The 23,189-nt window shown below is 39.2% G+C and overlaps 1 protein-coding gene across 3 annotated transcripts in view; it reads left to right on the forward strand.

Moving 5' to 3' along the window:
- The first annotated feature begins 3,367 nt into the window (after positions 1–3,367).
- Positions 3,368–23,189, forward strand: part of rock1 (Rho-associated, coiled-coil containing protein kinase 1) — a 33,010-nt gene continuing 13,188 nt past the window's right edge. For all 3 annotated transcript variants that reach the window (XR_015108747.1, XM_086173172.1, XM_086173173.1), the window contains exons 1-12: positions 3,368–4,212; positions 14,309–14,390; positions 17,450–17,550; positions 17,696–17,833; positions 18,007–18,182; positions 20,093–20,177; positions 20,345–20,489; positions 20,718–20,856; positions 20,935–21,026; positions 21,980–22,139; positions 22,274–22,349; positions 22,473–22,561. Coding sequence is in view for 2 of the 3 variants with exons in the window: in XM_086173172.1 (XP_086029298.1) it covers positions 4,120–4,212; positions 14,309–14,390; positions 17,450–17,550; positions 17,696–17,833; positions 18,007–18,182; positions 20,093–20,177; positions 20,345–20,489; positions 20,718–20,856; positions 20,935–21,026; positions 21,980–22,139; positions 22,274–22,349; positions 22,473–22,561 (1,376 nt within the window). In the remaining variant the exon portion in view is untranslated. The remainder of the gene's footprint in view (positions 4,213–14,308; positions 14,391–17,449; positions 17,551–17,695; positions 17,834–18,006; positions 18,183–20,092; positions 20,178–20,344; positions 20,490–20,717; positions 20,857–20,934; positions 21,027–21,979; positions 22,140–22,273; positions 22,350–22,472; positions 22,562–23,189) is intronic.

Genomic DNA, 23,189 nt, shown 5'->3' on the forward strand with positions numbered 1-23,189 from the left:
ATTCATCAAAATTCAGTTTCTGAGAAGGGGGGATTTTCCATATACAGCAAGACTCTGCTCTCTACTAGAGGCTATAAATAATGGTTAATTAATATATCTTGTGATGCAGAATCGTGGATACATTGACTGTGATAGTGGCTGAGGTCACGGGGGGTTTCAGGTCTTTCAATATCAGACCCCCTCACCCAGGCGACCCGACTGGGAGTAATCAGCTTCTGGCCTGTGCCCAATAAGTGTTCATTCACTCCTTGACCCTCTGTATCCACAGCCATCATGAGGCCCCTTCAGCAGCCTCTGAAGCTGAGTTGATGGCTCTCCTCTTACATGCACCTTTGGCCTTGCAGGCAGGCATCATGCAAGCCATCCCCATCTGTAGCAATCCTCCACCTGGTTCCTCCATTCTCTCCTTCAAGGGCACTGTCAGGTACAACATTATGACTTGCTTCGATAACTTAGTTTGCAGGACGATGTCTGGCCTAAGACTCGTTTCCATAATGTTTTCAGGAAACTTCAGTTGTTTCTCCAGGTCCACCCTTAGATGTCAGTCCTTTGCTGTTCCCCGGAGACCTGTTTGGGCCTCTTATGAATGTTATTCCACGCCTCGCTGGTTGCAAGCGGTTGCTGTAGTTGATGGAAGTATCGATGGACTCAGCAACTGCCTTCAGCACCCAGTTGTGGGTAAGGCAAAGAGTATCACTGAAGTGGTACATAAAGTGATGATTCCTTTCTCTTGTCGGTCCTGCTCAGATGTAACTGTGCCAAAGGTGAATCTCAGGGAAAAGCTGTTATAATAATCCATGATGAGTGCTTTGATCTTGCCTGTGGCATGGTGCCTCTCCAATGCTACCTCCACTAGTTTGTGGGTATGGAGCCGTATGCTTTGGCGAGGTCCAGCCAAAGCACAGATAGGTTTCCTTTCCCCTCTCGAGCCTCTCTGATCAGTTGTGTCACCACGCCGCTGTGTTCAGGGCACCCTGGTACCCCTGGGATCCCACCCTTTTGCACAGAGGGGTCATTGTATTAGTTCTTTAGGAGGTAGCCTGACTGCTGGTGGGAAAGGATACTGAAAAATATCTCCCCCTTGACATTAAGCAGTGAGACGGTCCTAAACGTGCTCGATGGAGGTTGACTTCTCTTCCTTGGGAACCTGCACAGCTTCTGCAGATCACCCCAAGGATCTTCTACAGACTGTGCAGGAGTTTGGGGCACCTCTTGTACACCAAGTAATGTACTCCATTCGGTCCAGGTGCTGAGTTGTTTCTAGCAGCCTTGACCACCATTTGGATTTCTTTCCAAATGGGTACTTCGGTGTTCAAATCAAAGACTGGCTCATGTGTTTTGATCAAGACTTTGCATACACCTAGGCCCTCCTCCGTTCTACATCACTGTAGGTGTCGTGAAGGTAAGAGTCAACCTCCTCTTTCGCGCATGTGAGGTGGCCACTGCACCTCTGGGCTAGAAACTGTTTGGGCTAGCGAGGAATGCAGCATGTCTTTTGGCTCTCTCCTAAGCCCGTCTCCTGTGCCATTCTGCCCGGTGGAGGGTAAGCAGCTTCGTCCTAAGAACACTACGTAGTCCCTGGCTTCTGGTTCTCGCTTGCACTTTGTGCAACTGTCTCTTCAGGTCTCTGAGTTCCTGTCGTAGCTGTGAGATCTTTTCCGCCCTTCAGTTCTTGGAGTACTGCTTTGCAGTAGTGCGCTTCCCCACTGAACCAAGCCTTTCAGCGGCAATGCTGATGACCATAGTGGCCATTGTTTGCCGTTTCCTGTCTGCCCCTCCTTTCATTGTAGCTTCCAGAATACCATCCAAATTGTCATCAAGCTTCTGCCACTTGCTCGCTTTGCAGGCTGGAGGCCACTTAACCCATCGTTGTTGTGGCATGTCTGGCACTTTGGCTCCCTGAGTATGGAGGTTCTGGGTGCTGTGCGGTGACTCCTGGTCCAGCTCCTCCTTCGTCTCACCAAGGTCCTCTGGAGTGTTTGGTTGCTGGGGACTGTGAGACTGATCCCAGACTGGCTCCCCCTCGGACTCACTCAGGCTGTTCCTTGAGCGCTCCTCTGGCTGCACATTCACCAAACATTCCATTGTGGTCTGGAGGATCTTCAGACCCCGTGGGTTTTACAGCTCTTGACGCATACAGTACACATGTAGTATTCGTTATCGGTTGTCCGTTAGCTTTGGTCGTTGCCTGGCTATCGGCCCGTATGGAGTGCTCACCCCCCCCCAAGCTCCCCTGGGGGTATTTTTCTTTAGGATGTTTTGCAGCTGAGTTGGGGTCCTTACTCACAGAAAGTGCAGGGCAGGTTGCTGGCCCTTCCTGCCCCAGTTGCCATCTTTCTGTGCTGTCCGCTGTCTCTCCAAGCTGTCACCACTCTATTCATGGTCGTCAACCAGTCTATTCCTGGACATCGCTGGCTTAACCAAAATGACATGGTTATTAGATACATCTTGTGATGCAGAGTCTTGGACATAATAATAATAATAATAATAATAATAATAATAATAATAATAATAATAATAATAGGGCCAACGGGATGTTCACTGAAAAGATCCTATTGGTCTTGCTACAGCACTCGATAATAACACCATTAATCAATAATGAATAGGTGTTAGGATAAACTTTATCTAATTATTATTTTATTGTTAGACAAGGAATAAATTAATTGTAAATTAATTTTTAAAATGTGGCAAACAATAAATCAATTGATTGTTTATCTCTAAACAATGAATGTGCAGGTATGGAATCGTACAAGATTTTTTTTTCAATTTTATTATTTTTACTAAGTAAACCATTGTACATTATACCATTAGCATGTAACTGGGAGAAATGGATTACCAAAACAAACAACTAACACCGTAAAATATGACTGATGTAAATGAAGTCAATGGATGATAAACAAAGCTTTTATTGACCATTTAACGAACCAGCAATGTCTTACATAGAAATAATAACATAGAAATAACATGTAATTAATGAAGGTTAGATCTATGCTCAGTGTATCATACAATAAAAACTGAATGCTATAGTATTATTTTTTACATTCATTGCTACCATACAATATGTAATCTATGCATTGTCTACTTTATGACGAAGTATGAGCAACATTTTTCATGAACACTTTGCCTTTTTAGATTGCGGTAATGTATGGTATAGAACATTTTGACATTACATGATTAACAGTTTTGAGTTGTTTACTAAATACATTTCTTTTGGGGATGACTTTCAATCAGATTTAAAAACATCTCAAGCTTCATAGTTGCTGTCAGCAACATGTTGCTTGTCAGACAGAGAACTCTGGATGCGTCTTGCAGGGCGCATGCGCACACTACTTGACATTTTGAAGTTGTTTCTCCGGGGTGTTTGAACAGGAAGGCGGACATGTTGGCAAGGCTGTGTGAGAAAATCGGGCATCGTCTGCTGTTTTTTCCCCGATAAAAATTTACCAACATCAAAATTCTGTAACTTCGATTCTAAGGACAAATGCGATTGGGCGGGAGATAATCGACGATCGATGACATATTGCAAGGATGGCAATGGAAGAGCTGCCGTTAAATGTTGGTTGTACCGACCCTGCTTTTGAACTGAAATTTGGAAGTAGCTGAAGTTTTTTTTTCCCCTCGCGGCTTCTTCTTTTGAGCTGTCAGATCAGTTTGTCGCTTTCTGCAACGACCTTGGACCGATATGGGAACATTTCTGGATCAATTCCACCACAAACGACATTTATCCAATGGACACTACGTTTAACTTTAAATTGCCCTTTGTTTGAAGGCACCAACATTTTAAGCACTCTGGCATCCTGCGGGCGCTGACTAATCGGTCGCTGCATATATCTTTTACCACTGAAGCTGTTTTCCACACATATTGGGGAGAAACCTTTGTATACAAAAATGTGGCTATTGACTATTCAGCGCAATCTCAAACGTTTCATTGTCTGCGATAGCTCGAGGAGAACGATGTATTTGATTTAATCTGCTTTGCAACGTTGAAGTTGACACCAAGAAACGGACGTTTGGCTAGCTGGCTACCGCTGGCTGCTAAAGCTAGCTAGCCAACCTTTTGCTTCGCCAGCGTGCTGTTTTTGTTCATAACCCAACATCAGGACTGTGTTAAAAACAAAGATGTCTGCTGGGGAAAGTATGGAGGCTCGATTTGAAAAAATCGATGCCATGTTGAAGGACCCAAAGTCAGAAGTAAATACGGATTGTCTCCTGGTAAGTTTGTAGCTTGCTGGCTGGCTAGGGAGCTAGCGCGTCAGCCGTTCGGATACCGTCTCCCCGTTTGAGTAGAAATTCTTTCCGAGACAACAAATCGTATGCTATGTCAGAAGAAATCAGTCGATTGGGACGTTGACTGCTTCATATAAATACCTAACTTAATTAAGGTCAAACCTCTGGTTGTACACGTGCCTTAACTGTCTATGAATTCGGCTCTAATTACCATGTTGTGTTGTATTTAAAATTGTTGTTTAAAAGGAAAAAAAAAAGTTAAAATCTACGCAGAATTGGTAGTCGAGAAACCTGGTAGTAGCAATTCCATTATGCTGACAGATGGCAATCATGTCATTTATTCCTGACACAAATCACTTGACGGCTAGCGTTGGGGCATATTATGTTATGGTCTAGTAAAATCTGGTAATGTCGTGACACAAGCGAGCCTCTGATCAATACGAGGTGCGTGCTTTTGTTTAGATTTGTTTATCAAAGATCAGATTGAAGTGATTTGCTGCTTGCAGGCCTGAACTTACCTGCAACCCTCAACGTCATCAGGTCACCTGTTGGTTGCTGGTTGCCTTAAGTCTAAAAAGTCAAGAAGCAAGCTATTGCCACGTGCTTCACCCCACAGCAACATCTGCATGGATTTTATTTTAAACCTGTTAATCTCAGGCATTGTTTCACTTGGCAGTGAATGCTAGAGGGATGCCCTGTGTGTTGATATCTATGTGATTCAAGTTTGAATGACAGTGGGCAAAACATTTGTTTTTGGTAAGTGGGTTTATTGCTGCAAAGACAGAAAACTTGCTTCGTCTTCATGACCTCCGATCTTATTATGAGCCAATTAAGCTCTTAAAAGTCCAAACTATCTGCATTTCTAATAGAAAAAAGCTGTGAGGACTGTTTGTGCTGGCAGCTGCACACACAAGGGTGTTGTTCCTCTTATTCACCCTTTCTGCAATATCCCTTGATCAATGAATGGAGGCCTTTTGTAGGCTCTCTCTGCCACCATGCAACTCCACCCACAGTTTAATAAAATTCCATCCTAATCAAATAACCTCTTGTCTTTGACTGGCCTAGAGTTCCCTTGGTGTCCCAAAGCCATTCTGCACGTCTGGAGAGAGTTGAGACAAGGCAGGCAGCTCTGAGGTAGCAGGGTGTGGGCGTTGCTCTCTAGCCATAAACCAAAATTATGTGGACTGAAGACTCATGTTTCTGAAGGCAGTGAAAAAGGACATTTAACTCATCAAGCAGCCAGCTTGGTTGGCTATGAGTAATAGATTCCATCAGAATGCTCAAAGCAGGCCTTGTACTTGCCATATTTTGTACCTGAGTCTTGGGCTGACTTTGTTTTGTTGGGGCAAAGCATTGTTGTTTTTAATTTTTTCTTCCCACAGAAGCCTGACCTGTTTTGTGTGATGGTGACATTTATCTTGTACCTCACCACTCAAGTTTAGGCTCAGATATCAAGCTCTGTATTCCAAACTTGTCACCCTTATCTTTACTCTCTAAATAAACTGTGCTTGTAGAGAGGAGTGCCTTATCTGGACAGTTTGCCCCCTCCTCAATCATGCTTTAGGCAGGTTTCTCAAAGCCAATCTGAATAGACAGAATTCCTAACACTGTGTTGTGAAAGCTCACTGACATGAAATGGCTAATCATTTTCAATATAGATTCCTAGGGGCAAGAGCTGATAGCTTATGTCTAATTACTCTTTGAAAAGGTAAGCAAGGGGTGAAAAAATTTACTGTGTTCTGACTTGGGCCTTTTCACTAAAAGAAATGGGTTACCAGTAAATTTTGTGAACATTTTAAAAAGAGATTACCATTTTCTGAAATGGAAATTGTCTTGTGGTTTGCCCTCTGTGGGGTTTACTTTTGTAAAATTTGGGGTGCTAAGAAATAACGCTACATGTAAAAGGACACGTATTGCAGGGTCCATTTACGTTGACACCGGCTGTATAAGCGTGTCTGTCTTATGTTTGCCTTCTATATGTTATACGTCCTTAATCTTTAATAACAGGAAACTGCAACACCAGCAAACTAAATTTGAGGACAGTTGTTGACTGAGTAAAGTGCTTCATGTACATGTTTGGTTGGATGCTACTTTAATGTGATCTAGAAACAGTGCATTGAGCTAACATTTCTGTAACACTCTTTCAGCAAGTAATGTTTGTGTCAGGTTTCAGATCTACTAAATGGCTCAAACAACACTTTGACAATTACCAATGCAACAACGGGGTTGTTTTTACTAGAATCTGTTGCTTTCTTTTCTTTCTCTCTTTTCAGTCTTTGGTTTAGAAAAATACATGGGACGGTTGTGTACAAATTGGTGGAGGGATTGGTAGAAGGCCATTGTGTTTGATGACAGGAACATTAATATAGTGAAACTGTTTTTGTGACGTAGACCTTGGCGGACATCTGTAAACATATACTATTGATAGAAAACATTTTTCTATAGGCTTTTATATGATTTGATTCAATTTCTATGAATCAAATTGAAAGCATAATTACATTTTATGAATGGTTTTTGCAGGTTGATTTTTTCCTGAGACCATATATATTAGTGCTTTCCAATATGCTATCAGCATTTCTTAATGAAGGTGGGATGCTCATCATGATAATCTAGTAAAGATTAAAGTAGTCTAATATAGAGCTGTTGAACAGTCAAGTTGCAAAGATTTTTTGAAACAATAAATTGGTGCATGCTTGATTCAGATTACTGGAAACAGGGGTTTACATCCTGTCTAAAGAACTGTTGTGCAGGAACTGCTTAAAATTAAGTCTTTCTAAATGATATGAGCAAAGACTTTATATGCTTACCTTTAGTTGCTAGTCATAGTAAATCAGTGAAATCCTAGTTGAGGTAATGAAAGCTGCCAGTTCTTGGCATGCATATTTGGATTGCCTTTCCTTGTTTTCGTGACCTTTGTCTTAAATGAATCTTACCTGAGAGGTGGTGTTCGCACTGATAAAGCAGCTCTGAGTTCTATATTGGTTCAAGACCAAATAACAGGTCTGAGCTGTCGTGACAGAGAAAGATAGTTTTCTTTTACTCAGGATGTTGGCCTTTGTTTAATGAAACCAAGATTGTGTCTATGATTGATTAATGTTTCTTTGGTTAATTCATTACTAATTATTGTTTATTAGTTTTTTTTTCCATACAAGATTTTCAACGTTTAAGCTCATGATGCTGCTTCATAGTTGATTAAAAATATGAAAAGCACAAATAATCGTGATAGTGATATTTTTTCTTTTTTTTTTCTCTTACATCACCTTTGGGCCTTATGAAACCATGTATTAATTTAAGTTTAACCTTCACAAACTAGTATTTGATAGTATGTGTTGTCATTTTTTATCACTAATATTTGTCATTTTATGTGACCATTAAAACTGCTGCAGTATATTGACCTATTCATTCCTAATAGAGACTAAGAAATACAACATTTACATTGAGACCAAGGGATGATAAATGGGGTGAATTTCTAGTCATCTTACCTCGCCTCTTTTTTGGCACATAGCAGTCAAGAGTTATACAGTATGATTTTCTTTGATTGATACTTGGATGTTTTGTGTTATCTGTGCTTGTGACAGAATTAAACCCAACTTTTTTGCCCAGTCCTTGATTGATGAAGTAAATCTCAAGTTGAACTTTTTTTAGTGATGTTAAAACCAGCATTTGCTCCATTCCTATTGTCATAACAGGTCAATGCTGTCAGTTGTAAACTGCTCTCCTCAGCTATTCAGTTATGGGAAAAACAATTGGCTGAGCTATTTGTAGCTTGCATTCCCTGAACAGACTGATTATTTGCAGGAATGCATTCTTAAATAACCTAGCCTTTTAAAATCACTTCTTCTTTTGAGTCACCCCTGAGCTTTGCAGTCTTCATTCTTTGTACTTTAAATTCTTGTTTCTATTATGATGGAGTTTACTAAGCCCTACTTAGGGTAGACTGTCCCGATATAATGTTAAAGATGGTGGTAGTAAACTGAGTCAATGCATAGAATTAAGATCCGAAACCCTTGCAATGAGGGAGAGGCAGCGGTGCTCAGTCAGAACACGTGAGTGGTCTTCAGTGTTGTAATAACACAATTATATTTTGACATGAGAGCATTTGTGACAGTGATCTGGGTCAATGGAACCTCATAAGGAAGTGGAATGCCCCCATTTTGCCACCTCTGGGTTCACTGTCACTCCTGTTTATCCAGTAGAGTTGGTAGATATGTAGTCTTTCTAGGTAAGTGGGATTTTCTGTCAGTTTATATCATGTGAAATGTCCCTGTGCTAGAGTTTAAGTGTAGCTAAAGGAATGAAGAAATAAAAGAAATACACTTGTGTTTAAAGCATTACCTTTTGTACTCTAAGGGCTGTACCTTAAAGTTTGAATGGATTAATTGGTTTGCGTGATCCCATATTTACAAAGACACTGACTGCAATGTAACTTGAATCGTTGTCTGAATGGTTGTCTGCTCACATGTGGAAAGCATATTGGCTTGAAGAGGTGGCAGAAAAGGAAGTAAGTAACTAGGGCTTGACTTAGACCAGTCCACATGCCTTGTGCTGGCATGCAGAATGGGATGATGTGGCTGAATCTCCCATGGAAATTTCAACTCAGACTTTAATGTCTGGAAAAGAGCTTGTGTTTTGTGTGGATTTGTCTACCCTAAAGCTTAAAGAAATAATTGCTGTATGTAATATTAACCACTGGACTGTGTATTCTGCATTGCTGCACACATTTTTAAACTTGCATTATTACCACATTCCATTAATTGTGTGATGAGATGTTTTTTTTTTTTTTTTTTTACATTATTTTTTTGTAACCCCAGGGATGTCGCCTGAAGTAATTTGATGGAATATGGAGCAATGAAAGCTCCGTTTATTTTTCCCAGGGATTTCTTTTTTCCACAAACTGGTATATAGTAAAAACAAAAAACCTGTGGGTTGCCACTGTTCAGTGAAGTTTGTGCTGAATAGGCTTCTGCCAATCCAGGTGGGTATCAATTACTGAATGGGTGATCCAGATTAGATTTTTTTTTCCATTAATGGAAGTAAAGGGTGAAAAAAATATCTTACATTTGCACCGTTGTTGCATATAAAATTTAATTTTAGGCAATTTTTTACTTTATACTTTTCGTTTTGAGTGACATATGGTGGCATAATTTTTGTTGTTAATGAGAGTTACTTGTAATTGTTCTAAGTCTCCCCCATATAAGCCCTCCTTACATGGATCATACAGTAGATAAATCAAACAAATTGAGGTGCACAAATCCAATTATCACATCCTAAACATAATTCAGCAGTGTATTGCCGAGTAATTTTCAGTTTGGGTCTGTATTTCATCCTTTTTTTTTTTTTTTTGAACAATCCTTTTGTAATACATTTGGTGCAAGCTAATTTTTGGTTGAACGCCTGCCACTTGGGCTTTAGGCAGGCTGATTGATTTAAAAGCAAGGAGGCAGAGATTGCATTTTTTTTTTTTTTTTGGCCAACACAAGTGTATGTCCAGTGATCACACGTTATGCGTTACATCAACACTTACTGAACCTGTTGTAGTCCTGTTTGTAATACAAAAGTAATTGTTAACGTATTAATTTACCATTGATACATTATATATTGCAGGCAATTGCATGACATGACATGGCGTTGACATGGCTCCCCAGTGTCCAGAACACGTTTTTTGTTCTAAATTGTGTATAACAAGAGTAATCGATTTAAATCACTGGCATTTTGTTTATTTTCTACTATGTTTGTATGATCTCAATCTATTGGTTTGGATGGGTGCAGACTGAAAACCCTAAGTGAGCTAGACTTTCAGAGAGCAACAATGATTTTCCTGCTTCCAGTCGTTTAGAATTTAAATACAGACGACAGGAAAACGTACAGCCTTTGTGCACTCTTTAGTACTCTCAACCCAGGTGCCTCATATTAAATGCATTTGTATATTTTATTGTTATTTATGTATGCATTTACTATTAATTTCTTAATTAATCTGTTCTTGTTAGAACAATTTGTTGCTCTTATTTTCGAGAGGAAATGCATATTAAGTAGTTCCGCATTGCTTTTGTTCACTTTACTAAAAGAATGTGTTCACATGTGGCCAAGACTACCACTCAGACCCTTGCGTTTGAATATGGTCTTAGTGATTATATCTCAGTGCATGCTGAATGTGTTCATGCCTGTACTCACTTGTGATCGAAAACTCCAAGAATGGTCAGGTTTGAACAAGGTTTCTGATGCTAAAAATATTTTATCAGTTTTAAGACAGGCATGTTTTTATGTGGTATGGTTTGTCAAATTAACATCATTGACTGAATATCAGAATAGTTGTCTAAATTATGTTTGTTTTTAATCAATTTAAGAAAATAAGGAAGCTCGTGGTAAAAAAAAATCTTAACATTCCATACAATTAAGCGCTTACTTTTTCTGTTATTTCAAGTAAAAATAGAAAATTAAATTGGTTTTTGTTCCTTCTGTTGAAGTAGAGCAACAGCTGTAATAAAAATAAGACAACACCACTCCTCTGAGCCATATCTGGCATACTTAGATTTGTTTAAAAGACTCGTGAGTTGCACCTGAGACTGAGGCCATAGTTAAAGTTGCCTGTTTTTAAATTTTAAAATTGTTGTATTTGTGGCTAATAATTAGATGAGAACATCTCACTATTTCTTTAAACAGAAACTACATTGATAAGTCCATTTTCATACCTAAATAGATACTCATTTTTCATAATTTGATATAAGAGTGAAAATTGGTGGCAATGAACCATTTGTGGACAGTAGAGTTTTGAGCTTTTTACTCCACCTGAAAAAGGTCTATGTTTTAGCTGGTTTTGTGGTTAGCTGGTCTGACAATGCCTGACAATGCCTTGACTTAACTGAAGCTGGGTGGTGACAGTAAATGTCAATGAATGTCGACTTGCTGACATTTTATATTTGACTTGTGATGTTTCTGGTAAGTATGTGTGTGATTTCATAATTACTGTTGTCATTCATCAAACTTAATGTCGTTCAGAAGTTTATTGGTTTGAATAAAGGTTGGGAAAACCTAAAAATGATGCAAACATTTGACATGACCTTAAGCTATATTTCAGGATTGAAATGACATATGACGCGGATTTAAAAAGATCAGAATCAGAAATCTCAACCAGAAAGTCTTTATTCATCGGGCATTTTTTTAAATACAAGAAATTTACTGTAGATTGTTGGTGCTTAGCAGACAACAAGAAATAATCATTTAACACAAAAAGTGAAATTAGGACAAGTGTAATTGGTGGTTCAAAGTAGTGCAATGAAGAAGGGGTTGAGACAGTGTCAGGAGGGGCCTCTGGCCTCATGGATGAGGCAAGCTGCAGATGGGAAGAAGCTGTTTTGTGGCGAGAGATTTTGGTCCTGACTGACCGTAGCCTCCTGCTAGAGGGGAGTGGTTCAAATAGCATGTGTCCAGGGTGAGAGGGGTCAGCCATCGTCTTCCTGCATTGAGGAAACTGGGTGGTCCTGGAGGCATACAGGTCCTGTAGAGATGGTAGATTGCAGCCCATTACCTTCTCTGTAGGGCAGATGATTTGCTGCAGTCTGCCCTTATCTTTGGTGGTGGCGGCAGCATACCAGATTGTGATGGTGGAGGTGAGGATGGCTTTGATAATGGAGGTGTAAAAGTGCACCATCACCATCTTTGGCAGGTCAAACACCTTTAACTGCATAGGGAGGAACATCCTGACTGCACTTTGCTGTTTATAGAGCTGCTGTTTAGCTCCCACTTGAGGTCCTGGGAGATGATTGTTCCTAGGTAGTGGGAAGTGGCGAGATTCCGCCTGGGAAGTCTCTTAGGGGCGATTGGCATATTCATTGTACTTTCACTTCGTGTTCTCTATTTTAAATAAGGGATTTATCTTTGAAAGTGTATGTGGTTACTGAGGTCTTGAAAAAAATCACATTTTATTGTGACAATGCCTGACAAAGTCAGATAAACAGGTCTTGGCAGATACCCACAGAATTGTCTCTTCACCTTACTTTATAATGCTCATGGTTTTCCTTTGTGCTCTCCTTTTTTTTGTGTTTGTTCTAAATTAATCCAGGTCAATATGAGCAGTGCTCATGTTGTGGCATAAGACAACGCTGATTGGATGGATCCAGCACTATTTGTATTCTCAACTGCTAATTGTGTGGTACCTGTATTGTATCTTTGCCAGCTGTACAATGTATAGTATTTAGACTTGCACATCATACAAACTGAGCAGCTTGAAAATATCTTAAGATTGTCACCGCTTAGATTAATAGACTGTAGATAGATAATAGACCCAAGACTGTTCATGCAGTGCTCACTCTGATTTTAAGTTTCATGATTGTCAATGTTACACGACCATGTTATATTCCAGTCGCTATAATCACTCCAAAATTGTCTTTGTGTTTTTGCCTCTTTGTTCTCTCACTGGACTGGCTAGCCCCACATGCGCAACCCTCCTTCCACTCCAATCCCTCCCCTTCTTCGTCATAGTATGAAGCCCTAGTGCTGAGTGAAAACATAAAGCTCACTATGTGACTAGATTTTTTTTTTTCTTCCTTTAGTTTTTGTTGAGAACTTGTTTGGCTACATACCTAAAATAGCTCTCTGACGTGTACAGTCCTGTTTAGGAATGTTACTGTGGCTGTCCAGAGTGCTCTGCGGCAGGAAGTTATGCAAACTTCTCTGCTGAATACTGAGCCTTGTGCTTAGGGAGAACCAAGTCTTCTCCATCTTTTTTCTGAGTGCAAGCTGGCGGGATAATGTATGTCCAACAAGGCCCCCTTTTTTCTTCCAGCCAAATGTTTATCCTCTGTAAATTCTTCCACCTATTGTAAATAGATATTTCTGTCTTTAAGCAGTGTTGTTTTGTGTTGATAAAAATATGTATACCTTTCATTTCCCACACTGCTATAGTCCTTGTTGTTTGACGTCATCCCAACACACAATCTTTACCTCTCAATACCCTCTGACCTGACTTTTTTTCCCCCTCCTTCCACCCATCCCAAAGGGAGTTTTGCTTGTCTCATGTCTCAAAGAGGGTATAGCACTTACTTCCAATAGTGAGCTTAGGCAGCAGTGTTACTTAAGGATTCTTTGCTATGTCTGAGCTGCTGTTTCACAATGTGTTATCACCGTTTCAGTCAGACACCAACAAAAAAATCTTTTGTTAAAAAATCATTCACATCCATGGAAGTGATGTTTGCTCCGATATATAAAATGATGACGATGATGAACCTATGTCAGTATCAGCACTATACTCTATACTATAGTTTTTTAGGAAAGAAATGTTAACTAATTGATCTGTAATAAACGGAGAAGAAATTAATTCTCAACATCTGGTTCTCACTTTAGAGACAAAATGCAAAACCAGAATGCGGTGTATGTGCCTGCTTTGTTTGTCATTCTGGATTATAGAAGATTAGAATAAATCCTACCATATCATTCAGTTACTTTAATTAGAAAGTTTGAGGTGGATAATGTATTATTTGTTTGACCATCCAGAGGGACTATTGGTTATCTGAAATTTACCAGGTGCCTGCATTGTTACAACAAACAGATGCAGCATGTTGTTATTATAATAGAAATGTAAAAGTATCTCATAGCCTCTCCATTCAGTTGTTCATTATTTACCCCTTGGATTAAAAAAATTTAGATTTTCCACTGCTCTAGCTTCAGAATCTAGTCTTATTTCCCAGGTCGATCTTTTGTCTAGACACATCATGCTTTTCCTATTTCCTCCAAAGCCTCAAATGTGAACATATATTTTGAAAATACAGTTTTTCATATTTTGACACCCACTGTTCTGATTATCTACCGCTTATCCTGCCTTTAGGATTGCAGGGATGCTGGAGCCTGTCCCAGCTATAATTGTAAATCAATTTAACGGAGTCTTTACATTAGCAATAAAATCTCTGATGAGCCAAATAAAACCTTTGACATTGTTAATGTATTCTCAGCTCACTAGCTTTGTGAGGATGTCTCTGCTCTAACCTGCTACACAAACAAACAACTTTACTGGACAATGTTTTTATTTATATTGCCATTGTTGAGACTCTTACTTTGACTGTTGTTAAAACATCTTTTTCGCTCCTAGGACGGCTTGGATGCTCTAGTTTATGACCTCGACTTTCCTGCCCTGAGGAAAAACAAGAGCATTGACAACTTCTTGAATAGATGTAAGTAGTTCTTACTATGTCTTTTCTCTTACGCCCTTTAATATTGAAGCCTCAGTGCAGTCTAACTAGTGATGTTTTGTACATGTCTGTTAAGCATGGTTATAAGCCCAGGCTCAGAGAAGAAGGTTGTTTTGGGGTCACTGCCTCTATATAGGGTTGAACACAATAGATGTCTGCTGGTATCCCCAACAATGAGGCTTTCATAAATTGCTGGTGACCCACATGAAGCCTTTCGAGAGGACAACTCTGTTTGCAGTGCCTTCACATTTTGGAGCCCCCATGAATATATACTGCTCAAAAAAATAAAGGGAACACTTGAACAACACAATGTAACTCCAAGTCAATCACACTTCTGTGAAATCATAGTGTCCACTCAGGAAGCAACACAGATTCATTTTGACTTGTTTTAAGGACATTACATCAAAGTTGGATCAGCCTGGAGTTTGTTTTTACACTTTAATTTTGAGTGTGATTCCTAATCAGACCTCCATGGGTTGATACAATTGATTTCCATTGATCATTTTTGTGTGATTTTGTTGTCAGCACATTCAACTGTGTGAAGAGCAAAGTATTTCATAAAAATATTTCATTCATTTAGATCTAGGATGTGTTTTTTAAGTGTTCCCTTTATTTTTTTGAGCAGTGTATATTTTGACAACAGAATAAGCTCCAAACCTAGACTACTTGTGATTTTTCAAATAATCTGACATCATCCTACTTGCTTTAGTGAGGTTGGTAAAGTTGAAATACGATGCTGACTTCGTATTGCAGCTGTTTTTGATGTGGCATTTGCGACCTTGGTTGGGCAAAGGAATCTGTTTTATTTTACTTTTCCTGATCTACATGCTTTATTTACATGAATAGATGGAGCCCTAAACCTTTTCCTTACTGGTTCATCATTGTGTCATCATGCTTTTGCACATACTCTGTTTCCCACATACTAATTTTATAGAAAGTATTTTGATTTTGAAATTTGAGGGAATTTTACATTCACATTAATTTGGAGAAAGAATTGGGTACAATTCAGCAATTCAACAGAATACTGAGTGGTATTTCACTTGAACTTGGTGCTCTTCAATAGATCAAGTTCTATCACTGAGTTGAAGGTGGCGAATGCGTAAGTTACAAGCTCATCAAAAACCTACTTCTTAAGCGTTACTCCACTGTATTGATAAGAATTCAAGGATTCATTGTGTTTATTGTTATATGTACAGTAAGGGAATGTATTTCCCTGCCCATTGAAATTCCGTCTCTGCTGTGTGAAGTGAATATCAGATAGTATAACACTACAAGACCCACTATATTACACAATCAGACCCTGTTAGGGTCATATTTTCATGACTTCATCTTAGAGTCGAGGGTTTGTCTGTCTCTCTAAAACCTAATCTTGCAGCAATAGATAGGTTTACAAGTGTTTTAGTGTTCAGTTGTTGGAAAAAAATCTGGTTTGTATCAACTCAACCTTCTTGAAAAAAAACTCAGGCAAATGCTGCCATTAGTCATCTCTTGAGTTACTCTTGGTATAGTACATTTGTAAATTGCCACCAAGTGTAGGAACACCATTGATGGATATAGGCTAATGGAATAGTTATCTTGGAGGCATTAGTCCTCAATGGCATGTGTTGCCTGAAGGGCTCTTCCCTCTGAATTCTCTTCTTCGTGCATTGTGCCTTGCAACCATATCATGTTAGCTGATTGCCTAACCAACTCAACCCTATAACCCCCAAACACAGGCGCGAGTGCTTGGGCACTCGCACACACTCGCACACACTCGCACACACTCGCACACACTCGCACACACTCGCACACACACACACACACACACACACACACACACACATATATATATGCTATTGGACTGAAAAAAGTAAACAAAATGAATATGGTACTTTTTTTAGTGTCGCTGGTTGCTAGACAGCAATTACTTGTTATAGTAGAGCTCTTGATATCAGTAACATCTTATGATGGAAATAAGTCATTATTCTAATCGCTCAGTCCTTGGCTTATATTTTCAGATAAATTTGACTAGGATGCCCCCACACTACCATTTTACACACATTCTTGTGCCTATTAAAAACCGATGTGATTTTTAAAACTGTCCCCAAAGTGCAGCTATGACCAAATTTGGCTGAACAGTACATAATGTATCCCCTATGGAAGCTTGCATTATTTGCTCAGAGAGGGGGCCACTCTCATTTATGCTCTCTCACTCTCAAAATAGGATCCTTTAGCTGTGCAGAGAATCAGTGTCTGGAAATCTTCTGTTTAGATTTCCAGCAGGCATAGTATTCGCTATGTGTGACATCATATGACACCTCGTAGTGAAAGCAGTGTAGCAGGTTGAGTCATTTTCATCAATTTGAATCATTGTAGATAAATGTCTTAGTCAAAAAAATGACAATTTTTGAACCTATACACTCTGGGAAATTAAAAATGTATGCATATAGTATATTGGATGATTTGTTCTTTTGCCACTTGATAAAACGTTACACTAATATGACTATAGTTTCCACCTCATCTGTCATCATTTTACCTGGAGATAGCGTGAGGTTAGATTGAATGATTACCAGAAGCACAAAACATGGCAACATTACTTTTGGTTTCAGGATTTTTTTCAACAAAACATTTGTTGACAAACAGCCCAAATTTAGGTAACGGTTTAATTTGTTTTTGATCACTACTGAATGATTTTCTGTGCTTGAACCTTGAAAAATGCTTGTCAAAATGGAGCTTGTTTTTTTTTCCAGGATACATAATTCAGGATATATAATTCAGTTAAACTAGTAATGCCCACGATACAATAATTACTCTTAACTTCAACAGTCATAGCTATATTTTTTTATGTGCAGTCTCCCATCCACGTATTCTCAAATAGGATATATGCCATTTAAAGTGGTAGTAAAACAATTATAATCTACATCCATTTACCAGTTCATGTTTAAATTGTTCTATACATAATTTATACACTTGGTTGCTATGGCTGACCTCATGACACACATGCAGGCGGTACCATAGGTTTTCTCCTCCTTTTTTATGCCAGTCTTTGTTTTTTCCCTCAGATAAGGAAACTATTAGTAAAATTCGTGACCTACGCATGAAAGCTGATGACTATGACGTGGTAAAGGTTATTGGGAGGGGCGCATTTGGAGAGGTGCAATTGGTAAGTACCTTTCTTTAAAATCAAGAAGCTTTCGACAAGAATTCGCCATGACCTGGATGACTGAGAACCTTCACAAACATTCCATATATAGTTTAACAAACTTCATTCAGGGGCCTCCTGAACGTTGCTTCTTTCATCTCTCTAGGTGAGACATAAAGCGACAAGCAAGGTATATGCTATGAAGCTGCTGAGCAAGTTTGAGATGATCAAAAGGTCAGACTCTGCTTTCTTTTGGGAGGAGAGGGACATCATGGCTTTTGCCAACAGTTCATGGGTGGTGCAGGTAAATGTATTATTCAGTGTACCTTGTGTTTTATCATGATGCATTACTTTTCTGTGAATTTAAAATCCATGGCAGTTTTTCTGACAAGCAATTTGTGAAGATCTTTTTACTCTTGAATGCTGTTTTTCCCTAATTGCTATACAATAACTCTGCCGCTCTGTTCTATTGTACAGCTCTTCTTTGCTTTCCAAGATGACCGTTACCTCTACATGGTGATGGAATACATGCCTGGTGGGGATTTGGTGAACTTGATGAGCAATTATGACGTCCCAGAGAAGTGGGCTCGCTTTTATACAGCTGAAGTGGTGCTTGCTCTGGATGGTATTCACGCAATGGGGTTCATTCACAGGTATGAACCACCACCTCTTAATCCTTTTTGTGGGGTTGTTAATTCAACAAAAAATGCCATTTCGAAAGGGTAAAGTTGAAGTGGGGCATCTCTGTGGGGCATGCCCTATGACTTACAAGCTATGCTTCTGAGAACTTAACCCAACATTAACATTTGCTGGTAATTACAAATTTATTTGTAAAGGTTTTTGAGAACTGTAAGATGCGCTACTATCCGATGTTGTGGTAGTAACCTATGATCTAATTCAGGGATGGCCAACCTGCCTGAGACTAAGAGCCACGATTTTTACTGTGTTATCGCAAAGAGCCACATCATACACATGGGTGTATGATGTTTTTCTTTTACTATGAATGTTACTTAGTCAGACTTCTGGCATTCTTTGCCTTTAACAGTCCTCTTCAAATCTGGCTTGTAATTCCGTTTTTGCCACTCGAAGCAATTCTTTCATATGGATGTCAGTCAGAACAGATTGATGCTTTGATTTCACGTGTTTAAGTGTGAAGAAAACAGACTCGCAGACGTATGTTGACCCAAACATTGACAGTATCTTAAGCGCAGCCTGTTTGACATTAGGGTATTTTTCCATTGGGGCACTTTTCCAGAACTCAGTGGTCCCTTCCCTTAAAGCAGGTTTCAGTTGGTCCTCCTGACAAAAATAAATCATCTCAAACTCAGCCGCAACCTCATATGCGACCAGTGGAACTTTCAAACGGTCCATTTCAGCATTGAATGGGTTGACGTGTTTGACGAAATACTGTATTAAACTCATGCGAAGCGAACATGCACATTAAAAAACCACAAACACAAACTTCGATATGAACGTAAGAGCCTCATAAAACTGGACAAAGGGCCAGGGTTGGCCAGGTCTGATCCAATCCGTTATTGTAAAAGTAGCAGATGTAGTTGTATCTATCCTGATGTAACTGGAAACATTAATGTAGAATGGGAACGCCTGAACTTATGTAGTTAATTTTCTTTGTAGCAATGTTTGTGTCACGTCTTTTATCTTTCTTGTCAAAGGCGCAATGGTAGTTGTATGGCCCCTTGGAATTTACTCAGTACCAGTGACAGGGACAATGGCAGGACAATTATACTGAACATGTTTTTCATGGTGCAGTAATCTATGCCCCTACCATTGTAATCAAAATATTGTAATAGAGTGTATGAAACAATTATGCACTACACAAAGGGTTACAGAAATGGGTTCTTTGTAGTTTTAGTGGTGGTTGTAGGCTTTAGTAATCTTTTTCCTTATAGATAATTGACTTGATTAATACACCGTATAAGCACTGCTGCTGCTGGTAATGCGTGCAAAAGAGGCGAGGAAGCAAAGTTCACTGTACAGAATCTCTGAAACCTGTTGCAGATTGATGACACAATTTGATGATTGTGTAAATTAGAGGTAATAGTATGTGTTTGTCAGAGGAACATCCTGTGTGCAGGTTCAAAATCAATGTTTCACCAGAGTTGTGTGGCAGGTTGGCATGAGTAAATTTATACATGGTACTTGATTGGGAATTGATGGTCCCTCAAATGCTGACAGATAATGTACGAGATTTGCTGGGCACCACCTGAAAATTTGAAAGGGCAGTCTCAAGAGTCAAATATTGATTAGCATAATTTTTCTGAACAAGAGAAGTCCATTCAGGCTGACCTGCTCGGGTCAGGCTGTCCTCCCAGACTTATTTAATTGTGTCAATTGATGTCACTAAAGGCATCATGTCACTAGATGTTCTAATAAAAAATCAAGTGAACAAATTAATAAGTATAAGTGATTGCTGAGGAAAAAAAGTATTTGCATGATAAAGATTTCAGTTTCCATTACATGTGTAAAATGCTTGGAATGTCTTGATGCATTGATACAAATATCAATTTATGTTTTTGCCATTTATTTTTTTTTCTCTTTTTAGGGATGTGAAGCCTGATAACATGTTACTAGACAAAGCAGGCCACTTGAAGCTGGCGGACTTTGGGACCTGCATGAAAATGAACAAGGTTTTTGATTCAGTTTTTTTTCTGCCTTGATGTCCCATAAATCCAAGAAAGTTTCAAGCTGATTTTCTTTTGTGATTAATGTAATAAATCAAAATGTGACTGTTTGTGGAAGTAAATATTTTGGTAGCGCTCTGAAAATGTGACAGGGAAAAAAATTCTCGTTTTAGGATGGCATGGTACGATGTGACACAGCAGTGGGAACTCCAGACTATATTTCGCCTGAGGTACTCAAATCCCAAGGAGGGGATGGCTATTACGGCAGAGAGTGTGACTGGTGGTCGGTGGGAGTCTTCCTCTATGAAATGCTTGTTGGTGAGTTGTTATTTGATGTAAAAAGCAAATTTCAGAAAGCACACGTGTGTGTGTGTGTGTGTGTGTGTGTGTGTGTGTGTGCGTGCGTGCGTGCGTGCGTGTGTGCATGCGCGTGTGTGTGTGTGTGTGAATAACTTCTTCTGTATGCAGTTCTGATTCCAGCATTGGGTTATATCTTGCCTTTTCCACAATCCAACTATCAGTAAACCATGGCTTTGTTTTCCTTAGGCGACACGCCTTTCTATGCAGACTCATTGGTAGGGACCTACAGCAAAATCATGAATCACAAGAATGCTCTAACCTTCCCTGATGATAGTGATATCTCCAATGATGCCAAGAACCTCATCTGTGCTTTCCTAACTGACAGGTGAGTTGGCAGTAGTTGAATCATGTGGATAGAACTTCCTACCAGTGGTTTCAAGAAAATTTCTCTTGAATCTTTCAGAGAGGTTCGTCTTGGCAGGAATGGTGTAGATGAGATCAAGAGGCATCCGTTTTTCAAGAATGATCAGTGGACATGGGAAAACATCAGAGAAAGTAATTTTATTTTCAATTTTTCTTCAAAAAAAATCTATTTTCATCTGTCAGTGAGGACACAATTAGCCTGAAATCCTATAAATGATCCCTGCTATGATGAGTGATTGACAGCATCGTGTTCAGTGAGTTAAAACCAATGCAGTCAAGTGTTAATGTTAATACTTTGGAATTCACACTGAAGCTGGTGATTACAAAAAATAGGGCCAGATTCTACAGCAATAGTTATTCAATTGGTTTATACTTAATACCAAACCAAGCTAAATCAGCACTTTTTTAGTATTTGCCACTTGTGTCATTCCAGACGCTTAAAAATTGTGTGGGCTCTTTAGTTTCTCTGATTTTAAATTCTTCGTAAAGAGATTTGCTACATAGTAACCCTTTATATGGCATGTCTTAGGTAAGCTACTGTTTATCGTCAGCACATCTCTCTCTCTCTGTGACATTGACAACCATGGCAAGTCAATTCTCTGTACTCTTGATGGCATTGTCATGTATTGACTCGGCTAATACTGGATAGTGTTTCGCCATTGTTTTCTGAAGGGTGGACAAAGGGTGACTACCATTTCGTATCGTCTCTGTTAATCTGACAGTAACCTGTTGACTTTGGAGGTCTTGACTCTTATGCCGTCAATTACAGGGTTAGCTGTAATTGTGTTGGTTTGCTCAAGATGCCGTTGGTCTTTGCTGTAACCCTAGCTTAGAAGGCTCAGGGGCTACTCTGCTGCCCAAGGCATTACCCCCAAGAGTCTGGAATAGGGCGAGGTAACTCCCTGTCCCTCCACTGATTCCCTTCAATAGAATCCAGCGCCCCACCCAACCTCAACACATATGAAAGTGGGGGAAAAGAAAGATCTTTTACAAATTGGGTGTGATTGCATTTAATTGATTGCTAAATGTAATATACCATTTTTCCTGCCTTGTGATTAAGTCTTCCATTGATATGTCATGTGCAGCGGCTGCTCCAGTGGTGCCTGAACTTAGCAGTGACATTGACACCAGTAACTTTGATGATATTGAAGAAGATCGAGGGGAGGAAGAGACCTTTCCAATACCAAAGGCTTTTGTTGGCAACCAGCTCCCTTTTGTAGGCTTTACTTATTACAGCAATCAGCAGTGAGTCTACCACATTATTTATTTGGTTGTACTGGATTTATTCTGGAAACTATTGTAGCATTTATTGTTTTTGTACTGTCTTTTTTCCCTTTTGGTTAGATTTTTTTTTTAAATTGACATTGTATTTTCCTTAGTCTGTTGCGTCCTTCCACTGCCACTACAAAAGCATGTGATAAACGTAGCAGTTCCACAAAGGAAGACAAGAGTCATGTGAGTAAACTACATTTTTAATAAGAAAGCCTCAAGGATTCAAAAATGCAACCATTTTTATCCCTGCTCAAACTTCTTAAGTGGAGGAAATAATGGAATTCATTATTGCATGTTTTCTATTAGCTGGAGAGCCTGCAAAAAACAATTTATCAACTGGAGGAACAGCTACAGAGTGAGATGCAACTAAAGGATGAGTTAGAGCAGAAATGCAGGTATGCATTAAGGATGGTTTCGATTTGAAATTTTGCAGTGTCTTTGTTTCCGATTGAGTTTGGAATTGCCAGTAGCTGTTCTTTTGTATTGGATGTATAGTGAGAGGTTAAACAACTTAATAGGGGACATGCTGTACAAATAAAAAAACAATTACCTACATTGATTTACAGCAATATCCCCCTTACAACTGTCCCTGATGTAGGAGCCATGTTTTTACCTGTCCATCTGTCTTAATTTGAATGATCACATTCATGCCGTCAAGGAATTTTTGCATATTTGGTACAAATATCCATTAAACTTCAGTGTAAACAAAAAAAAAAAAAAAATCATGATTTTCAACAATGACTCTGACTTAACTATAATAAGAACAGATGATCTGGTGACTTATTTAGAGGTTATATTTTAATTGTTGAAATCCTTATAACTACTGGACTTAAGTTTCTTCCCTAGAAGATGTTTAACCTCTCTGTTGAAACATCTTCAAGGGAAGAAATTGAAGTCCAGCTGTCATGAAAAGATTTTGACAAGAATTAACCAAGACCTGGATGACATGTAAATCTAAATGTGACAAAACATTCTGTGAAAAGCTTTTTAAATAGTCAGAGGCTCTCATTGCATGGCAGTGGA

Source organism: Fistularia commersonii, chromosome 25, assembly GCF_037954325.1.
Source record: "Fistularia commersonii isolate RoL2024-O1a breed Wild chromosome 25, RoL_Fcom_v1.0, whole genome shotgun sequence".
Lineage (NCBI taxonomy): Eukaryota > Metazoa > Chordata > Actinopteri > Syngnathiformes > Fistulariidae > Fistularia > Fistularia commersonii.